General features: G+C 37.2%; 3 protein-coding genes across 6 annotated transcripts; 2 read left to right on the top strand and 1 right to left on the bottom strand.

Moving 5' to 3' along the window:
* Positions 1 to 2,394: 2,394 nt before the first annotated feature.
* Positions 2,395 to 3,763, top strand: LOC146459918 (somatostatin receptor type 5-like). The gene has a single exon (XM_085088768.1). It carries the CDS (start codon positions 2,395 to 2,397, stop codon positions 3,304 to 3,306), a length of 912 nt encoding a protein of 303 aa, XP_084944894.1. The 3' UTR covers positions 3,307 to 3,763.
* A 1,432-nt stretch (positions 3,764 to 5,195) lies between these two features.
* On the bottom strand, positions 5,196 to 18,755 carry LOC146459916 (uncharacterized). 4 transcript variants are annotated; one of them, XM_085088799.1, is made up of 3 exons: positions 18,153 to 18,755; positions 9,141 to 9,286; positions 5,196 to 6,697 (listed from the first exon to the last, which is right to left on the bottom strand). In XM_085088799.1, exons 2-3 carry the CDS (start codon positions 9,234 to 9,236, stop codon positions 6,029 to 6,031), a joined length of 765 nt encoding a protein of 254 aa, XP_084944925.1. In that variant the 5' UTR covers positions 9,237 to 9,286; positions 18,153 to 18,755; the 3' UTR covers positions 5,196 to 6,028. The 4 variants fall into 4 exon arrangements, with proteins under 4 accessions (XP_084944925.1, XP_084944926.1, XP_084944927.1 ...); XM_085088800.1 differs by lacking the exon at positions 9,141 to 9,286 and having other exon boundaries at positions 18,153 to 18,278; positions 18,427 to 18,751; XM_085088801.1 differs by lacking the exons at positions 9,141 to 9,286; positions 18,153 to 18,755 and adding an exon at positions 9,404 to 9,542.
* Positions 12,554 to 18,149, top strand: LOC146459917 (uncharacterized). Its single transcript, XM_085088804.1, has 6 exons — positions 12,554 to 12,964; positions 13,773 to 13,895; positions 15,863 to 15,955; positions 16,277 to 16,599; positions 17,212 to 17,288; positions 17,791 to 18,149. The coding sequence occupies exons 2-5, from the start codon at positions 13,818 to 13,820 to the stop codon at positions 17,285 to 17,287; spliced, it is 570 nt and encodes a 189-aa protein (XP_084944930.1). The 5' UTR covers positions 12,554 to 12,964; positions 13,773 to 13,817; the 3' UTR covers position 17,288; positions 17,791 to 18,149.

The raw sequence follows: 18,755 nt of genomic DNA, 5'->3' as shown, positions 1-18,755 counted from the left end.
ATCAGGCATTACGAGCAAAGTTAAGCGCTGGCTGGCTGTATTAGCGTTTATATTCACACAAGACCGTGTGAGGCGTCTCACCCGCCGTTTCAATAGATACAAAATTGAGCGCTGGACTACTGCATCAGCGTTTTTTATGTTACACCAGATCGTGTGAGGAGTGGCACCTGCCGTTCTAAACATGATAAAAATATACACTCTTTTTTTCCCTTGAAACTCGAAATTTTGACCAGAGACTAAGCAATTTGAGGTTGAAAACGTACTTCGTTAAGTTAAATTTTTGTAAAACAATGCAGGCATAATCAGTCTAAGCCTCAACGGTCTTATAAGTCAAATACGGAGAATATATCCCCAAGGTACCAGCCCCTTTGTCAGTATACTTTTGAGATATTTTTAGAGAACTAAACTCTACATTAGATGTATGGACGCTGAATGGACGTACCTAACTCTACCTCATCATGGTCAGGAACAAATAGTGCCCTCAGACGTTCCTCAGCGAAATTGAACGATGAAACGTAGACGGGGCACCGGCAAAGTCCGCGATATTAAGACTTTTCTGGAATATAAACACGCGCTGTGTTGGAAGAATAAGAGAACGCATGTCACCTATTTTGTGGACGAAAAAATTCATTCCCCGTGATAGTGGTAAGGATATCCGTATCCTTGTAGATGATACAATAAAATACCTGAAAAGCATCTCAGTCCTCGGAAAGAATTCAGTATAGTTTGAAAGCGTTTGCAGTTCGCATATATCCTCCGTTGAGTTCTGACAGGGAAATAAGTTCTGAAAACTTGATTTCGACTGCTGCACCTCAAAATGAGCACCAAAACAATAAAAACACAATCTTAAGTCTTGCACAGACAGAGCAACCAACAAACTCAGAAATAGTCAACATGGAAGACCTTTAGGAAACGAGCAGGAAAGCTCCTGGGTTCATGAAGAGATGAGAAATGATGATCCTTGGATCAGCGGGTCATAGGGTTATTGGATCAAACGTGCAATAAGCTCCTTCGGTCGACATGTCGACCGACACATGTCGTCGATTGACGGTAAAGTGTCGGTCGTCTCTCGATCGATACTCGGGCGAGAGTCGACCGACATGCGACCGAGTCTCGACTGCGACTCGGTCGAGACTTGGTCGAGCATTGACCTATAAGCGGTCAAATTGTCGGTCGACTGTCGGTCGAGACATCGGCCTAGTGTTCGTTCGCCACAGCATCGGTAAAGTATCAGCAGAATATTGTTAGAATATCGGTAAAGTAGCGATGAAATTGTTGATGAAGTATGCCTTACTAGGTAACTGTGTGCAATGTTTCAGCTAAGTCTCGGTTAAAATCATAGTGGAAATTTTTTTTTTATTTTTTTATTTTTTTTTTTTTTAGTGGAAACATCCGTATTTTTAAACGAGACCCAGGAGGAGAACAGTTCATTTCTCTTTTACTTTATTTTATTTCATTCGTTTGTTCTAGAGGGTCATTAAAGGCTATTTATACGCCATTAATTCTTTAAGGAACACACGTCAGGTATTACCACATCTTTATATTTTCTTGTCTTGCTCTCAAATATTCCCAATTGCACTCATAACCAACATTTTGGAGTATCTGCCGAGTGTTGGCCAACTAGCAACCAACCACCGGCTTAGTATTGGCAAATTGACGACTAAGTACAACAAGGCGTCGGTAAAGTTTCGGTGCAGTATCGACCGACATATCGGTCCACTTCCAACCTATACTCTCCACCGTCGTGATGATCGATACTCACAGAAGTTCGATAAAGTGCCGACCAAGTGACGGTCGCGCATCACTCGACACTCGGTCGACACTCCGTCGACATCGATGAGATATCTCAACGATTTTTTTTTTCTCATTAAGAAAAATTGGCCCATTTTCGCATGTTAACGTAAATTTCATCAGTAACATCACTTCTGTATTTTTAATTTTTTTAATTTATTTTATTTAGTATCTAGAATGCATTATAACAGTTAACTGTAATTTCATGTAAAACACTCAACATTTAAATTTCAGAATTTATAACACTTAACAGTAAACATATACGGCCCATAACACTTATCAGTAAAACCCATCTATGCCTTCTACACATGATGCACTCCAGCTTATTTTTAAGTCATTTTCATCTTCTTTTTTCAAAATCTCCTTTCGATTGAGAAACAGCAAGTGAGCTTTCTTTGTTGACTAAATTGCCTTAAAATGACGCGCTTTCACCCAGTAAGGAACAACTTACAACCTTAATTAATGTACGGTGTATAAACAACAGATGCGCAGTTGCTCCATGCAAATTTGTGAAAACAGATGGTCCAAGCGATCAGTCTTTAAACTTTATCCATCGATTGAAAAGCTAGGAACTGCAAATATATTTATTGGCTCGCGAACAACATGGCTGAACCAGAATTAGTCCTTAGTTTGACGACCATTCCATTTCTTGTCGTTGGATTTATTGGAAATGTGTTGGTTATTCAAATCGTTCACAAAACACGAGACATGCACACTCCAACAAACTACCTGTTAGCAAACATGGCTGTTAGCGATGTCATCACTATTCTTTTGGTTCCAATATACAAATTTGCTGATCACCTTGAACTTCAAAGTGATGGATTTAGAACTTTCATCTGCAAGTCGTTTGGGCTTATTGCAATCTGTGTTACGGTTTCTTCCATTACTCTTACTGTGCTGGCAGTAGAAAGATATCACGCCTTAATGAAACCTTTCCGAACAGGATTGCGACTGAAAGAAGACAACATTACATACGCCATTGTCTTCATTTGGATCTCAAGTGTTATCATATGTTTTCCAGAGTTTATTTTCAAAGACTGGAGTGAGAGATATTCCACATGTGTTGGTCCATGGACTTTACACATGAATCAGGCGGACAAAGTTTATCTGTTAATAATAGCTATACTTAATTATTCTAAGCTAGTGGTCTTGTTTTATTGTTACGGAGCCTTGATCAGGGGAATTTATTTTACCAAAACAGTTTGCGCAGGGAGAGCTGGAGAAAGAAATGCGGAAAGAACGCAACTTGTTGTCACATTTATCATGGCGAGTGTCGGCTTTTTTATTGGTAATGCACCGGGTTTAGTTTTCTACACAGTGTTAGCCTCACGAAGTGATAAACACTTGAATTTGAAGTTGACTTCTGTTCTTCACTCCGTGTTTGTTGTAGCGTTTCGTTGTAGTTTATGCTTCAACCCGATTTTATACGCTTTTCGTAGTACAAACTTTCGGTTAGGTTTCAAACGCATGTTATGTCGTGAACCTACACCGTCTAATGAGATTCAGTTGAGATAACTATTCTTTGTTTTCTTGGTTTTATAATAATGTAGCTCACGAAGACACTTTAGAAGAAGAAATATCAAACATTCAAGAAAGAGTTTCATCATATCTCCAAACACCTCGAAAATGGTGTGTTTTTTTTTTTCGTGCAATTCATTTAAATTAGTGAAACTGAATGATAAAGAATGCAATCATATAATATTGTTATTCCTTGAACTGAAGCTACATGAAGTGCTTGTCTTTGCAAGAATTGTAGTATGTCACAGAATCATATACATATGTACAGTTTTTATTATTAAGTCCATTTTGACCCCGAATGAGGTCACAGCATTGCTTCAGTCTATGTCACCTGTAAAGAAAAAAAAAGAGAAATAAAGATTTTAGCCATATGGGCATGTGGCGTGGGCTTCCACACACTTTGCCAGGAGGAAATAATTGTTTTTCAAATATTGATCTTTGAGATGCTGATTTGAGCCAGGCCCATGGAAAAGCGTACATCTCAAATTTCTTTCAGCTGAAAGCCTGATTAAGATTGCTATTAATGTATTCTTACTATTATTCTCTCCCTGTTTTCAATAAATTGTTTATAAGTGCCATTACTTTAAACCAATCAGATTTGATCTTTGTCTTTTTAACAGTTATGAACTAAAATAATTACTCGGAATTAAGTTTTCAGTCGCGTTTTTTGTCTTTTTTGTTTGTATCATTTATATGTGTCGCGATTGTCCAAACAATTAGTATATGACCAAATGACGTGCCAAATACAAGATGGCGGATGAAAGACAAATGACTAAAAATAAGACTTTGACATTCAGATGAAGAAAAGTATCTCGGAAAGTCTTAATTATTACTTTTAACTTATTTCTGTCCAGACCTTACATCTGGACTTGAAGACTGATAACGAAAACATTTGCCAAAATTTGCGTTACATGCGATCGCCACAAGATTTGGTAGAAAGCGTAAAACACTTGAATGTGGCCTACACGCCGTATTCTCCAAGTCACTGTTCTTTCGACTCAAGATAGCGTCGGCCGTGAAGCGGTCGCGAACGGTTGCCCTTAGCGGAGAGAGGGTTCTTGAGCTGTTAGAACAAAAAGATGATAGCAATAATGGCATGTCGAGTGGCGAAGAAAGCGATCTACATCGTCAGCTGCAATATACAAGCGACAAATCGAGGTAAGAGTTGAGTAAAAACTATACTTTGTGTGTTACTGCGTAAGCACGCACATAGTCTGAGATGCAATGAAATGTTATTTATCGTTCGAAACGTTTCGAAGCAAGGGCCTTGCTTATTGCTTCGGATAAATGTCTAGACCTCAGTACTTATGTTTGGTTTCAGTTCACAAAACAACTTTAAATGATTGTGTTATTCAGCCAATGAAAAGCCACGTTCAAATGCTCTTACCACTGATATGGTATGATGTCGCCACCAAGCCAGACTCATCTTTTTCTCGTTAGTTAGTGACAAATTCAAATATATACTACCCACTTTTAACGTGATATTTGCAATGTGGACTGAAAAATGTCTCTCAAAACCTCTCAAAAATGTCACTCCCCTCCCCACCCGCAACTAGCAACTTTCCACAGTTACGAAGGGGAAATAAGCTTAAGGAATCTCGTAATACCGTTGTAAACTTGAGCGGCTCACCCTCAGTGTAAAAACCTCTTACGTTCACGAGTGACGTGGAACAAAGAAAACAAAAAAGTAAAAACAACAGTAGAACAAACATAATAGTAATAAAACAAAGAAAAACTTCACAGGTTTTCACACCGAGGTAAATCCACTTGAGTTCAGACACGCAGCACAATAAATCTGCTTCGATTCATAATAAAAGGGAAAAAGAAGATCAGTTCATTGGATTAGCATAAGCATAATAAACTCAAAAATTAACCAGACCTATGCGTTTGAAAATTTTATATTTATTGAGCTAGTCTTGTTAACCCAGTGCCATCCTCAGTACACAGTTTTGTGATTATTGTTTTTAGATAAGTTTACAGCAGTGCAAAACTTTCATCAGCCGGATCAGTAATGTTGAACTTTTAATTTCATCATATCCAAATTGTCTTATCTTTTGAATATTTATTCTGGCTTTAAGAACAGCTGCTAATTCACTCCAATGTTTAAAGACCGAGCAAAATTAATTTAGTTGTTTGAGTTTCTCTGAAATGTTATGCGTGACGTATATAAGAAAAATGTAGTTCGACAAGTTTAGATCAAAGGTTTGTCACTAGGCCTCGTTTGAGGATATACCCCAACGCGCTTACCGTCTACACATCGGATTCAAAGAAAACACTAGGTACCAGGGCTCAAGAAAATGCTTGCATGAATCAGGAATGTTTCGAGAGCAAGATGTTGAACTTTATTTAATCGAAATGCATTTCCCCTATCGCCAATGGTTTCTTTTGCCAGCAGTGAATTACCACAATACTCAAAAGCACTTCTCGAAAACCTCAGCATGTTAAATCTTACGCTAAGCAAAAATGAAAAGCGATTAAGCTCCTATTTAGAACTTAAACGAGCGAAATTGTGACATAAAAGGATCAACAATACATAGACCTCGCGAGGCAGCTATTTATTTTTGTTCCGCTCCTGTTCCGTTGTGGATAAAAGCCGTGTTTTCGTTGATCAGTCATAGGCGCCTTGTTCAGGCTGAATGCACACAGTCACAGACCTATAATTTTTACTCGACTGCCCGCGAACGACGGGCATTCTGCGCGATGGCCCAAGTTAATCAATTCATTCAGTTAACAATACTACTGTCTCCTTCTTCCGGAATTCGGGTTGTTGTTCCTCTATCGACTCCTCCAAAATACTCAAAGATTTAACCCCATTGCCTTCCAACGTTCCCGTAAAGTTTTCTGACAATTCCTGTCCATTGCAGGTGATTTCAACCATCGAACGACACTCATCTACCTTGCTTAGAACAACTGACAACAGTTTCACGTTCCGTTCTTGAACTTTGGCAAAAAATCTTTTTCTTTTTGCTAAAGCTTTTGCCTCGGCATTTGCCGTACTCTTGAACTGTCCAGCTTCGATGTCTGCCGTTTCACCCTGTTGTTTTGCTTTTCCTTGACTCAGAGATACGTTCCTGGGCTCGCTAGCTTCACTTGTTGTTGCGGTTACTTCATCTTCGTTGTGTTTTGCTCCAGTCGCATTGCAATACTTTGTTTCGCATTCAATAACTGTGTCAAGCATTCCATTAAAGGTTGTAAACTGTCCCAAAAGCTCATAGAAGTTGCGTCGGCTTTCCTCGGTGCAGATTCCCCGTATGAACCGTAATTTCCACAGAATGACTTCATTGTGGAGTTGTGTTTCAATTTGCTCCATGTTAGTTAACAGCTCTTTCGCAGTTTTTGCAGCGCTCGTGCACTTGACGTCATTACAACAGCGGGGAGCATCCACATCCTGTAGGAAAGAAATTACTAAATTCAACGAACTAGTGAAATTGTTCTCATCACAGTAATTTAAAATTTAATTTTGATGTAGGCCAGGAAACGAAACACCATTGACACTTTCGGAAACGCATCTTAAATCTTAACTCTTAAATGAACAAATTTGAGTCTTGTCTTTTAATATAGTAAAGATATAGTTCCATAAATTCAATGATATTTTGCAAAAGTTTGCATGATGACGGGCAAAACTTGCCCGATTCCATACAAATGTCAAAAAAAATTGTCAGACTTGACGAAACTAAATATTCGCTATTTCTAAACACAGGACTCTCAAATTTGGCATTTTTTTTCAATTTCAAGATACCCTTTCTATCGGTGTCAGCTGTTTTGCCTTACCTGACTTAAATACTGAATTAAGTTTTCAATTACTGTGATAAAGTAATGTAGTTAAGACAGTTCAACAAAAAGCAATTAGATGGACTTTATTTACTATAGCTTCAAATGCATTATCCCCCTGGCTCATAATAACCCAAGAGTTTCAATGCATCACTGGTTGCAGAAGCAACGAAAACTTTGGTAGGATAGGACAAATTGTCCAAGATATGCAATCAATTGACACTCCAGGCTTCCGAGTAATGTTTTGAAAACTTTGAGAATTTTGAGAACTTTCAAAACATAACGAGTACCAATTTTAATACGTTAAATTCTTTGTTTACGAATTGTACGAGAAGATCTTGCCATTCAACAAAATTACGAAAGCTGCGGCCGATTTTTTTTTTTTTTTTTTCAAGGTTACCATTGATATTGCGCTCTTCATCCCAGCTACACCAATCGTTGAACAAAGGTTTGTGTTCTTTTTTTGTGTCATCGTTGCTTAGTTGTTCTACATTTCGATTCCTTGCAAACTGCAAATCGACTGTCGGCCATCTTTCTTGACGTGCTTGTGCACCGATGTCAAGGCAACGTAATAGGTACTCCGACGAAGTACTATTTGGGATTAATTGTACCGCTCTCGACCAATCCGAATTGAGAATGTCGTTGAGTGTACACAGTAGTCAAAATAGAACAGTGTTTAAAAAACGGATCGCTGAAAAAAATCAAAATCTTTTTCATGGCAGTCCGACGAAACTCAATCTCTTTTGATTCACATCGTTGGGTTAATTGTAAGATGCTAAGAAATCCTCTCTTATCTTTACAAAGAAAGAAGCTTAGCTTGTTCAGTGCAATGTAAAACTCTTATCGCTTAAATATTGTCTATATTGCAGGTGATATCTGGCGTTTTAAACTACAATCATAAAGCACTGATGTCTCAAAGAAAAAAGCCAGTGATGTCTCAAAGAAAAACTAAACATTCGGCCAGTATCATGACTTACCGGCGCACTAAAAACAATAAATAAAACATATTAGCGGGACTCGTAGGATCTAAATCCTTTATTCAATCGGTTATAGAATTTTTTTTAAGCACTCAAACGTTTCCGATCCGATCTTATGTTAATTGATTATGCGAAAACCGAGAAATTTAATTACTAAATCTAAGTACCAATTAAGTTAAGTTTTTCGATTGGACGTGCAAACTAGGTAATAAGAAAATTATCTACGTTTTGACTTCGTAAATTTGAGGTAAAATAATAAATATTTCAAACAATAATAAAATATCGAAGTCGGGCTTTAGAAACGTACTGTATTTTTGTAAAGAATTATAAGATTGTACATTGTAGGATGTGGAAGTGAAATCTGGCATGAGGATTTGACATATAATGATAAAACGAAGATCACTGCAAAGAATGTTCAATGTGATCCGAAGTGAGGGCTCTGTTTTTCAGTTTTTCACTGCAATAAAGAAATGGTTTAGAGATATTTAATTATAACAAAACATTTTCTCATATATTTTACTGCTAACAAACTCATTTCACAGCTTACTTTTCTCACTTATGAGTTAAAATGTCTTTGTGCGAGAGGAGAGTTTTACTGTCGATTATGGCCCCAACACGGAACAACTGCTTACACGAGCTATCCATGTTAATTCTATGCTAAAATGCTGAAATGCCTTCATGAAAAATTCACTTGAAGGATCAGTTAATAGAAGTAAGAGGCCCAAGAAATTCAAGCGAAATGATTTTATCTCCGAACTAAGCCGTCGTGATCGACTTTTGAAATTATGGTTTTCAGTTGAAATTCTTACCATCGTTTTCAGATAAGAAGATCCTAATATTTCAATTCTTTTTGTAAATTACCCATAGCAAAAATGAAAAACCAATAACGCCGTGGGTAATATACACTGTAGCTTAGTTTCCATTGATCACATGTTTGGATTTCATGTAAGCCGCGCATTCCATGACTCAATATTTGTAGTGAACTGTTAGGAAAAGCTTCAATCAAACTTTCTCGGTAAAGCCAGTAAGTGCGAGGAAATTATATACCCTTCAGTTATCAATGATTCAAAAATTTGTTGTCACCTTTGAATCAGTTGGCTCCGGTAGGGAATCTGATTGTACTTCCGTTGAAAGAGCAAGTATAGACAGTCTCCGGAGAACTGAAAGAGCTATTCCCATCTTATAACTGATTCTAATATCCGCAATCAAAACTTGTCAACTCAAAGGACCTGAATGATCGGAAACGAAAATGTAGTTTGACGTCCATTCGGCGCAGCTGATAAAGCATAAGGCTTTTAAATAGTTCTGCGCATTATCTAAGTCATATTAAACTACCATTCACCTACCATGCTTTTTTGAATCGGATACAGAATATATCACATTGCTAATCCTGATTTCATAAGCTCCTTTTTACACTTCATTCTGGTGACAAAGATGAGATTAACCGTTGTTTAGGCATAGCGAAGCAATATTCGCTTCACAGTGTGAAATGCCCTTTTTTAGAGGGAGGGGAGGGTAGCGAGCACTACCGTCTTGGAGATCGAACAGGGTGAACTGGATCCGAGAGTGAAACCAAATGTGAAGACAGAAATTAGATTCCCGAATTTTTTATAGTGAGCGTGAATTCGACCGACAAACATCAAACGCAAGAGAAGAACAGTGTGCGTGAGCTTTCAATAACAACAACAAGTTTTAATTATGTAAAAACGTTAAAGGAATCTCCTGGAGTTTTCCGTGCATGAACTAGAAAAAATAATATCAATATATGCTATTTTAAAACTGCATAAAATACTAAAACATAACAAAATTAAAATTTAACAAAGGTTTAAAATTTAAATTATTTTCAAAAACTTGCTCAATTTACTTTTCAAAATGCTAAAAACGTTCTCTTTTATTAACCAAAAATAATAATAGCGGTTATGCGTTGACCAATCAGAAACGAGCCGGTGAAATTTTGGTGTATTAATTTGCCGGAAAACCATAAATATTTATATTCAAAGAGTCCCAAAGATGGTGGACAGGCAAGTTTTAATCGAAAGGTGTTTGTTTGTTTGCTCTTAAAAAGTTTGGAATTGAGCATTATAACCAAGAAAAGACAAGTGGTTAATGTTGTTTCATACAGACTAGTTTGGATTTTAACACAGTACAATCAAAACACAGAAAATAGAAACGTCTTTTGTCTAACTACGTATGCAAATGATGGTTTTATTTTCTGCGCTAACAATTTTTAACAATTTCTAACATTATAATTGTAATTAAGTCGTGGAAAAAGAGACCAGCGCATGCGCCAAGCCATGAGGTGGGACAGCCTGGATGCATGGAGATGCACGCGGCTAGATACTAAGTCTAAGTGAAATCATTCGAATTTTCCTGCAGGAAACAGTAATGCTGCAATTTGGAAACTTTTTCGAATCCATGCTGATTTTTTTTTCTTTTTGCATGTGTAAACGCAACATTTGGTCTGCAGAAAAGTTTGGGGGAAAGTCATCCAGTAAAAATTTCTGTAAACAACAACAACAAATTTGATAGAGGGTAAGATCTACTGGATAAATTTATGTAATAATTCTGGAAAAATGGTAGATCACAATCTTAATTTTTCAGATAGTCCAAAAATGAAACTTTGAGGTTATTTTAGTTTCGTTGAGATGTTGCACAGCAATCACGTCAGAATTAGCCTCAAAGTAATGTCCCAAACCAGAGTTGTAACGATATTTATAGTCTCCTCACATTCGTGAACAGACTCTTCAGTCCAGTCTGTGTTTATTTCAAAAAAACTACAATCATGCCACAATCCTCACGGGCCTCCTTACGCAAATGTTTCCACCAGTTATTTTTAACACAGGTTAGTGGCTAGGGGCGCGTTTTTTAGGGGAAACATTCTGTGTATTCTGAAGAAGGAATACACGAAAAAATCTATGCTGTATCTGTTGCCCGAGTAACGAAAAACATTCGAATAGCCAAAGTAAAATAATGGAATTCTCATTAATGTTTTAGATAAAAAATATGTTACATTTTTCGAGATGTTCTGATTTTCGAATATGTTTTTCCGGAATATGTCCCAAAAAACGCATCCTTGGTGTTTCTTGGGTGAGGAGGGAGGGTAGTGCTGATTGCTGAGAACAGATAACGTGTATACTTGACTGTTAAAAATGTCTTTCCAGTACTCCTTTCGCGCCAAAACGCTTATGAACTGGTGATAGCTGACCCAAACAAACAAACAGCATGCATAAAAACGCACTGGGTTCCCAATGTATCTCCAGTCCGGCGAAAAGATCAATAGACCATTTCCGAGTTGCTTTGAACCTCATTATGAAAGCGAGGCTAAGTGCAAAGTTTTTGTTATGAAAATTAGTTTTCATTCATATGCAAACAAAACTAATTTTCATTTGAGAAGTTTCGCACTTAGCCTCGCTTTCATAGTGAGGTTCACAGCAACTCGGAAATGGCCTATTTTGTATCCTCCCTATAGCGCAGGAAAGATTATGGTTTTGCGTCAGATGTTTAGGTTGCGTACAAGACAGGCTATGGGTGAGAGAGATGGTCTCAACTAATGGTGCAAGACGCGCAAAAGAATTCCTAAAAACTAGTTTTGTTGTTTGTAAGTAATTTAAAAATTGTTAAATGCTGAGATTTATTTTAACTCCTATATCATCGTTTCCTCTCCAGTAAAATTGAAGACGATGCGGCTATCATGATAACATGTACACGAAAGTCTAGGCGCAAACAGTCTATTGACTCATAAACTTGCAATAATGTGAGTCGGAGAGCTCATTGGAGTGAGGGTGAGGAGGTTTAGAAAAGATACACATCTACTGTTGCTTCGGATATGCATGACGGAACCTAAACCCTAACGGCCACCTTTATTCAACCGCCATGTTGTTTATTTCGAATATTTGGAATAATTAACCAAGACCTCTACAGCAACATAGGTATTCCTTTAAAATAATTGGACTGGCATAATTACGTCCCACACCGTTAAGTCTGTTTTCCTTTTGATTTTCTCTGACGACTTGCATCAGAGTACCTTGTCAACAGGTGGCAATATTTGCATTTTGTTCAACATTTCGAGCTGCCAAGAACTTAGGTACCACTACTTTCTAACATTGATAAAAGGAAAGATACCATGCAAAATAATTTTATAAGGAATCAAGTTAAAGCCTTTCACTGCATTTTTAAGATCAAAGTCTTCATTCTTCATACGGTGTATGTTTATTAATCTGAATATTTTTACTTATAAAACATTAATATTAAAAAAGTAAGGAGAAATTACAAGTTGATCCCAGTAGAATTTTGCAGGGTGTTTTAACTTATGGGAGGAAAATTCTTTTAGCTGGAGTTTGTCAGAACCTGATAGCATGTTGAGGGATATGCAATGCAAATAAAACCTTAAAAGATTCGACAAATGCAAGCTTTTCGTGTGAATCTTACAATAATTTTTTTCTTTTAAACGAAACACAGTAGAAACAACTGCTGAATGATCGCCAAAAACCACACCCTTAGGAAGTGTTGCCGCTGACAACTGAGGACGCGCCCTTCCAAATAAACTTCAGCGCTTAAAGAGCATCATTTACTTGTGCCCATGTGGTGTCATAGGGCTGGTACTGTAAGGCGTATTAAACGTGCAGTCAACACCACGCACGTTGAACACGATGACTTCACATCATCAGGCCTTTAACAAGTCGATACAATTCAGTTCCAAGCCTCGCACCAAAACAGTTACTCAACTGAAATCCATCGGTAAATAAGTGCACACTTAGTCGCAAACCGGACGGGCAGAGGAAATATTTTGCTGGTCAATTAGCATCGCACAACTTCCCTCACTTCAACTTTCAAGTTCTAACTTCTGGTGTTTTGCTCACAGAGAGTTTGTAGTGAGATATAACCTCAACGATAAACATTATCACAAGGTAAGACGTTATCTAATCTAGTCCAAGCCGCGCTCAGGTAGGGCTGAGCTATATGTATAGCTTGCATTTTCAAATTCAGACTCTTAAGTGCTTCTTAGTAGAAAACATAACTCCCAGTTTTGCACCCATCGCGGTACTTTCAGCTAAAGATTTAGCTACAGCAATTTGCACATTTGCAAATGTCATAGCAAGCGTACGCTCAAAACAAACAAACATTACTCGAATTCATAGAAGCGAACTCTTAACAGCTGTTCCTGTTTTGCTTCAAGCAAATATAAAATGACATTCAGCTACATTTTTAATCTTCTAATTCCGAGGAATGGGATTTTTTTATGGATCTTGCAAACTCCAACCGATTTACATTCCGTGACGAGAAGAATAATAAGCACATGAGAAATCCCTAAATGATTCCTATAATCTGGACTCTTTGGCCGCAAGAATTCGGAAATATCTTGAATTCCGTATTTTGGCTAGAGGCTAATGATAACTACCGGTGTTTCAAACAGGTCTTAACATATTTTTCTTGAGTGGAAAAAGGCAGAAATTTTAACACCAATAGGAAAACAGATTAAGGATTTTCATCAAACAAGATATACGAGATAGTCAATAATCCTTGGAATTAACAAGCAAGCATTAACAATCTATTGATTCGAACGCAGGTATCTTCTTGGCTTTATTGGCACATTTCAGATAGCTGGAATCTCTAACGAAAATAAATTCAGTGTATTATCTAAGACTGCAAAGATATGCTTTGCTGGAAAATTATTGTGCACAAAATTTCTATTTTTTTTCTCCTTTTCTTTTCCAGAATTAATTCGTGGAAATTGCTTTTCTTACACCAAGCCCAGTTGTCATGGGAACAACAATGAGCTCCATGGGCTTGGCCAATAAACCACCCGCACTACCACCTGCCAAACAAAACAACAACACGGTTTGTATGTTTTCAACTTCATAAACGTATTCCTTTTTAAAAGGAAAGCGAAGAGAATACACGTCGTACGTCAGACAAGTCCGATGTTTTTATCATAGCCCATTACAAAGAAAACTTGAAATAATCGCCGTCTATCAAAGTAAAACCCACACTAAAAACAAGTGGTATCGTATGCCTTGAGAGCTTAACTACCAAAAACTCGAACGACGTGTAGTTCCGATTCTTATTTGTAAGTTGAATTTATCTGACACGACGGGAATATGGCCTAATAAAGGTATTTCAGGGTCATGCAAATTGAAAAGCAATAAGGCCTTCTTTCACGTTAGCACAGAAAGTCGTAAAAGCTTTTTTTGACAACTGAGCATTGAAAGACTCATTTGAAATAAAACTGTTGAGAACTCATGGTTTAAACTGTGAGATTAAAAAACGATATTTTTATTCATCAGGTGACTTTGTTATATCGGTAAAATGTTAATTTAATTCCCACCCGTTACAAATTGATAGCTCCATTTAACTTTTATTTTATTTTATTTTACTTTTAATTATCTGTTAAGCAGTAAAGAACGCCTTTATTTTACTTTTGTATAATAAGCACTTACGAAATTTGTCATATAAACTGAACGTTTCTATGAACTCAACACCGGGCCCCGTTCACACTAATGCGTTTTTAAAAGTCTGAAAATGCACCAAAATGTTTTCGGCCACACGTGTTGTTCTCATCTGTCCACGCCAGAACGCCCGAAAAAGATGTAAACGACTGGGACCTGGGGTTACGCATGTTTTAGCATGTGGACTGGAACCAATGTCGTGTGACGCTATTTGCGTCACCGTTTTCAAAAGTAAAAAAAGAACTATCAAAAAGTGTGCGTTTTCAAACGAAATGCATTAGTGTGGACGGGGTGGTAGTCTTGCTGTATTTATTATTATAATTATTATTATTATTATTATTATTATTATTATTATTATTATTATTATTATTATTATTTATTTATTTATTTATTTATTTATTTATTTTTTTTTTATATACTTCCAAGAAAACAAAATGTATTATATTTCATTGCTATACACGTTAGCAATTATGTGCATTTCCTGTTTCTCAGTATTTGCGCAGCACGTTTTTTTAGCGTTTCGTGGTGCATTTTTTATGTTTAATTTCTTTTCATGCCTTGATACATGCCTTGCTGGTTTGCTCTTATATTTTGTCGTCCCCTTACGCAATCATTACAGACCAATTTTATCATTTGTACCGTTTCCTTTCAGTCCACTTTGAACAAACTTGACGTGAGTCACCTTTAAAATAGAATTTTTGAACATTCTTTGTCTTTGCATTGATGTATCTTGTTAGTTCTTTATGTCTTTAATGCCCGTGTTCAATGTATTTACCGTCTGTATTGACGTTGTGTGTTTCAGACATGTTTGTGTATTTTCTGTTACTGACTGACTGTCCAAAGACAACTTGACAGGTAGAAGACAGCACTGTCATGTGGACATTTACAACAAGTGTGTCGTAATGTTTTTGTTGGTTTCATTGTAATTAAATAACGCTCTTGAAGGTAAGTTAGTCATTATGTCTTGGCATAGCTCATCACGAATACCCAGTAGAATTTGAATATTGTAAACGTACCAATAGATTGCTTGTTCTTATATAAGAACTGGGTCAGATCCAACGATGATATTGTGCCCATGTTGCTTGCAGTCCACTTTTCTCTAAACATGAGACTGAATAAAACATAATTCTTGGTAACGAAAGAGTCGCTTACCATGTGGCTTGACTGAAGTGTACAGCGCAAGAAAGGTGATTCCATGCGAGTTTGTACATCTTAGTATTGATATCTTATGTTAAGCATGAGAGACAGCAATATCAAAGAACCAGTTCAAAGGATCTACTAAGAAAATGAAACGGAAGAGGCGAAATTTCCATCCTTCTCGTTTAGCTTCAAGTTTTGTGATGTTGCTTTTATTAACAGGTAGAAGTAACCCTTCAGTCTCCTCCAGACTACAAGTTTGAACACTTTACTAAACTCTGCCAGCATTATCAAGAACAGAAGAAGATCTTACAGGTTACAAATTATTGCTCAACATTTACCAACACACGTTTCCCCCTCCGTTAAATATCCTTGCTCTTAATTTGATGAACTCACCAGCACTTTCTTCCGTATATATTTAGTCTCTTTGTAGTTTTAGAGTAGAGCTCTTATTCACCCGTGGTAATTCTCCCCGAGAATTGGCGTCGAGAGAAGAAAGCTTGATTCGACCGACCTCTCAGTCTAATTGTAAAACAACTGATGCCTCCACCTCCGAAACTTCTTAGATTTGCTCACTTTTGTTCAGCAAAGTTTAACAAGTTTTTAAAAATACTCATTGAAATGAAATCTTTTCAGGTGCAAATCAGAACAGAGGTACATAACTGGAAAAAGGTGGCCAAAACTGGCGACGAGGGAACGGAATGCCGCGAAAGAATTCTTGGCTTGCTCAGCAAGTTTCGCGAGGCACAGAGACAACAAGACATGTTGATAGAAAAAGAAAAACTCCGGCTGGACGCCTTCAGAAACTGCATCAACGAGGACACAACAAACAGAATAAAGAAGAGATTAACGTTCTTTCAGAAGTTGAACAAACAACACGAGGCTTTACTAGAGCACGTGCGACAGGACATTCAAGACTGTAGAACGATTTGTAAGAACTTTAACGACTCAAGCGGAAGGTAGGTTATTGTCTAGATTCCACACACCCAGCCAGTACACTGTACAGCAGATGTTCAATGGTTGTCTTAAAATGACATTAGAGTTCCATTGACGACCGAAACGTAAAAAACCCCCTACAGTGAGACTAGGGGCGTTGTCAACATACTGCTGGGGTTAACCCTGGGATCGACCAGCATCCCATCCAGCTGAGGTTGAAACAAATTCACCAAGTTGCTGCATGTTACCGAAACCGGGTTAATCTTCAGCCGTGTGTGCTATTTGTGGCTCTTTTGCGACTTTACCTTCACTGCCTTTAAGGGTCAGAATACCTCCACAGTTTTCAATTTTAAGCCAATGGACTTCCATCCCGTTGAAACAATATATAAGGTCGAATTAAGACTTGCGATGACTCACAGAACAGCACAGCTCCAAGTATTTCTTAGTAGGATTTTCGCAAAACACATGCACATATGCCGCCAGCTGTTGATTGCAAATGGCAGACACACAAGCCCTCTCAAATCACATGAAACATCCTCGCAAAACGCCAGGCCTGTGTTTAATCGATTAATGAATCACTATGGCTTAAAGTTGCACTTAGATCAGCTTTAACTAATATAATTCTCTTTTCTAAGATCAAAAGGATTTGAGACGTGGTTAAAATGTCCTGCCAGCCCGGCCTATGATTACGGAAGCATTGGAAGCTTATGAGGTAGCTCTCTTTATTTACCTTGTCCACATAATGCATCTTATACTACGCATACTTAGAAACATCAACTAGCTACAAAAATGGTCTCATACATAGATTATATTATTTGCAGACGAAATCAACACTATTTTATTTGATGATAAGAAATGTTTCTCGTCCTATTCGATTTTCCACACTTTAAATTAGATTCTAATGACAGAGCCCCATGATGGCCAGAAAACAAACAGACAGAGGAAAAGCTGAGAGAAAGTACTGCAATAACATATTCGTTTGGTTTAATAACCTTTAAGCCTCAACTCCGTCCTCTAGTTTGTAAGCATCTGGGTCTAGTTCAAAACTAATCTATTGGCAGAAGTTCTCAATGTCAAAAATGTATTATATTTTTGATGTGAAGCTTTTTATTGACCACGATCAGCATTCAATTTATATCACTACATCGTTTTGAGCATTCAGTCTACATTGTCAGTTGCATGTTAAAATTATAATAAAACTCTTTTCTTGGCAGGTGTAAATTAAGGGACTCATCAAGTTCTCTTCGTAGCCTGCGCATACTAGGACACGCATTAAAAGAGGCATGAAGTACATTCAGCAGCCGCAGTGGATGAATAAAGAACAAACCTAAAATTGATTAAACGGGAAACGTTTTCAGTGGAGGTTGCCTTCACTTGATATCACGCCGTTTTTCTCTACCTGATTTTTTAAATCATTGTGTCAATTGAGATGAGGCATTGTTAAATCATAAAAGTCTTTATAGCGGAGGAATTGACTGCGTTCTGGAAATGGATAATTTCACAGTTGTAATCTGCTTAAAGGATTTCACTAAAATTATAAAGGCATTGTGAATAAAAATTATAAATGCTTTTATACCTTGACTCTTCGCTGTGTCCTCCGTCGCTGCTTCAATTCCGTCGCCATGAGCTTACCGATACTTTGATTTATAAGACGCCAACAAAGCTATTCTTGTAATCCATGCCTATCGTCTACAAAGACGACCTCAAGAATAATGAATGAGAAATATTAATCAACTGAAGAGCATGACAACAAACCCAACTCACAATAATTAGCCGAAACATTATATCTGTTTTTGTCGAAAAGAAAATTGTGATGCGTTTGCATTTGTAACGTTCATTGCTACACCAACCTTGAATATTTTACACTATCCATGCTCTTTTTTCCCTGTTTTTGTCTATAATTGTAAAATATTACTCAGTGTTTTCACTGAATTGTATGAAATAACAGCTGCTTTGCAATTCTATTGCAATGATTGAAGAATAGAATTCTACGAGAAGAAATGCGTTACTTAGAAACTTGGCAGAAAAACAAATGTACATTATCTAAATTAAAAAGCCCTTTTAACAGGTCATTAACACTAAAATGTGTTAGAAGTCTTGTTCGCCGGATAAAATTCCTCAGTCGGTGATATTTTCCTTTGTTTTTATCTTTTGTTGTCCCGCACACTATTGTTTTACA

The sequence above is a fragment of the Pavona decussata genome, unplaced genomic scaffold (genome assembly GCF_977016875.1).
Source record: "Pavona decussata unplaced genomic scaffold, jaPavDecu1.1 SCAFFOLD_215, whole genome shotgun sequence".
Classification (NCBI taxonomy): Eukaryota; Metazoa; Cnidaria; class Anthozoa; order Scleractinia; family Agariciidae; genus Pavona; species Pavona decussata.
This window is presented reverse-complemented; position numbering and strand designations above follow the sequence as displayed.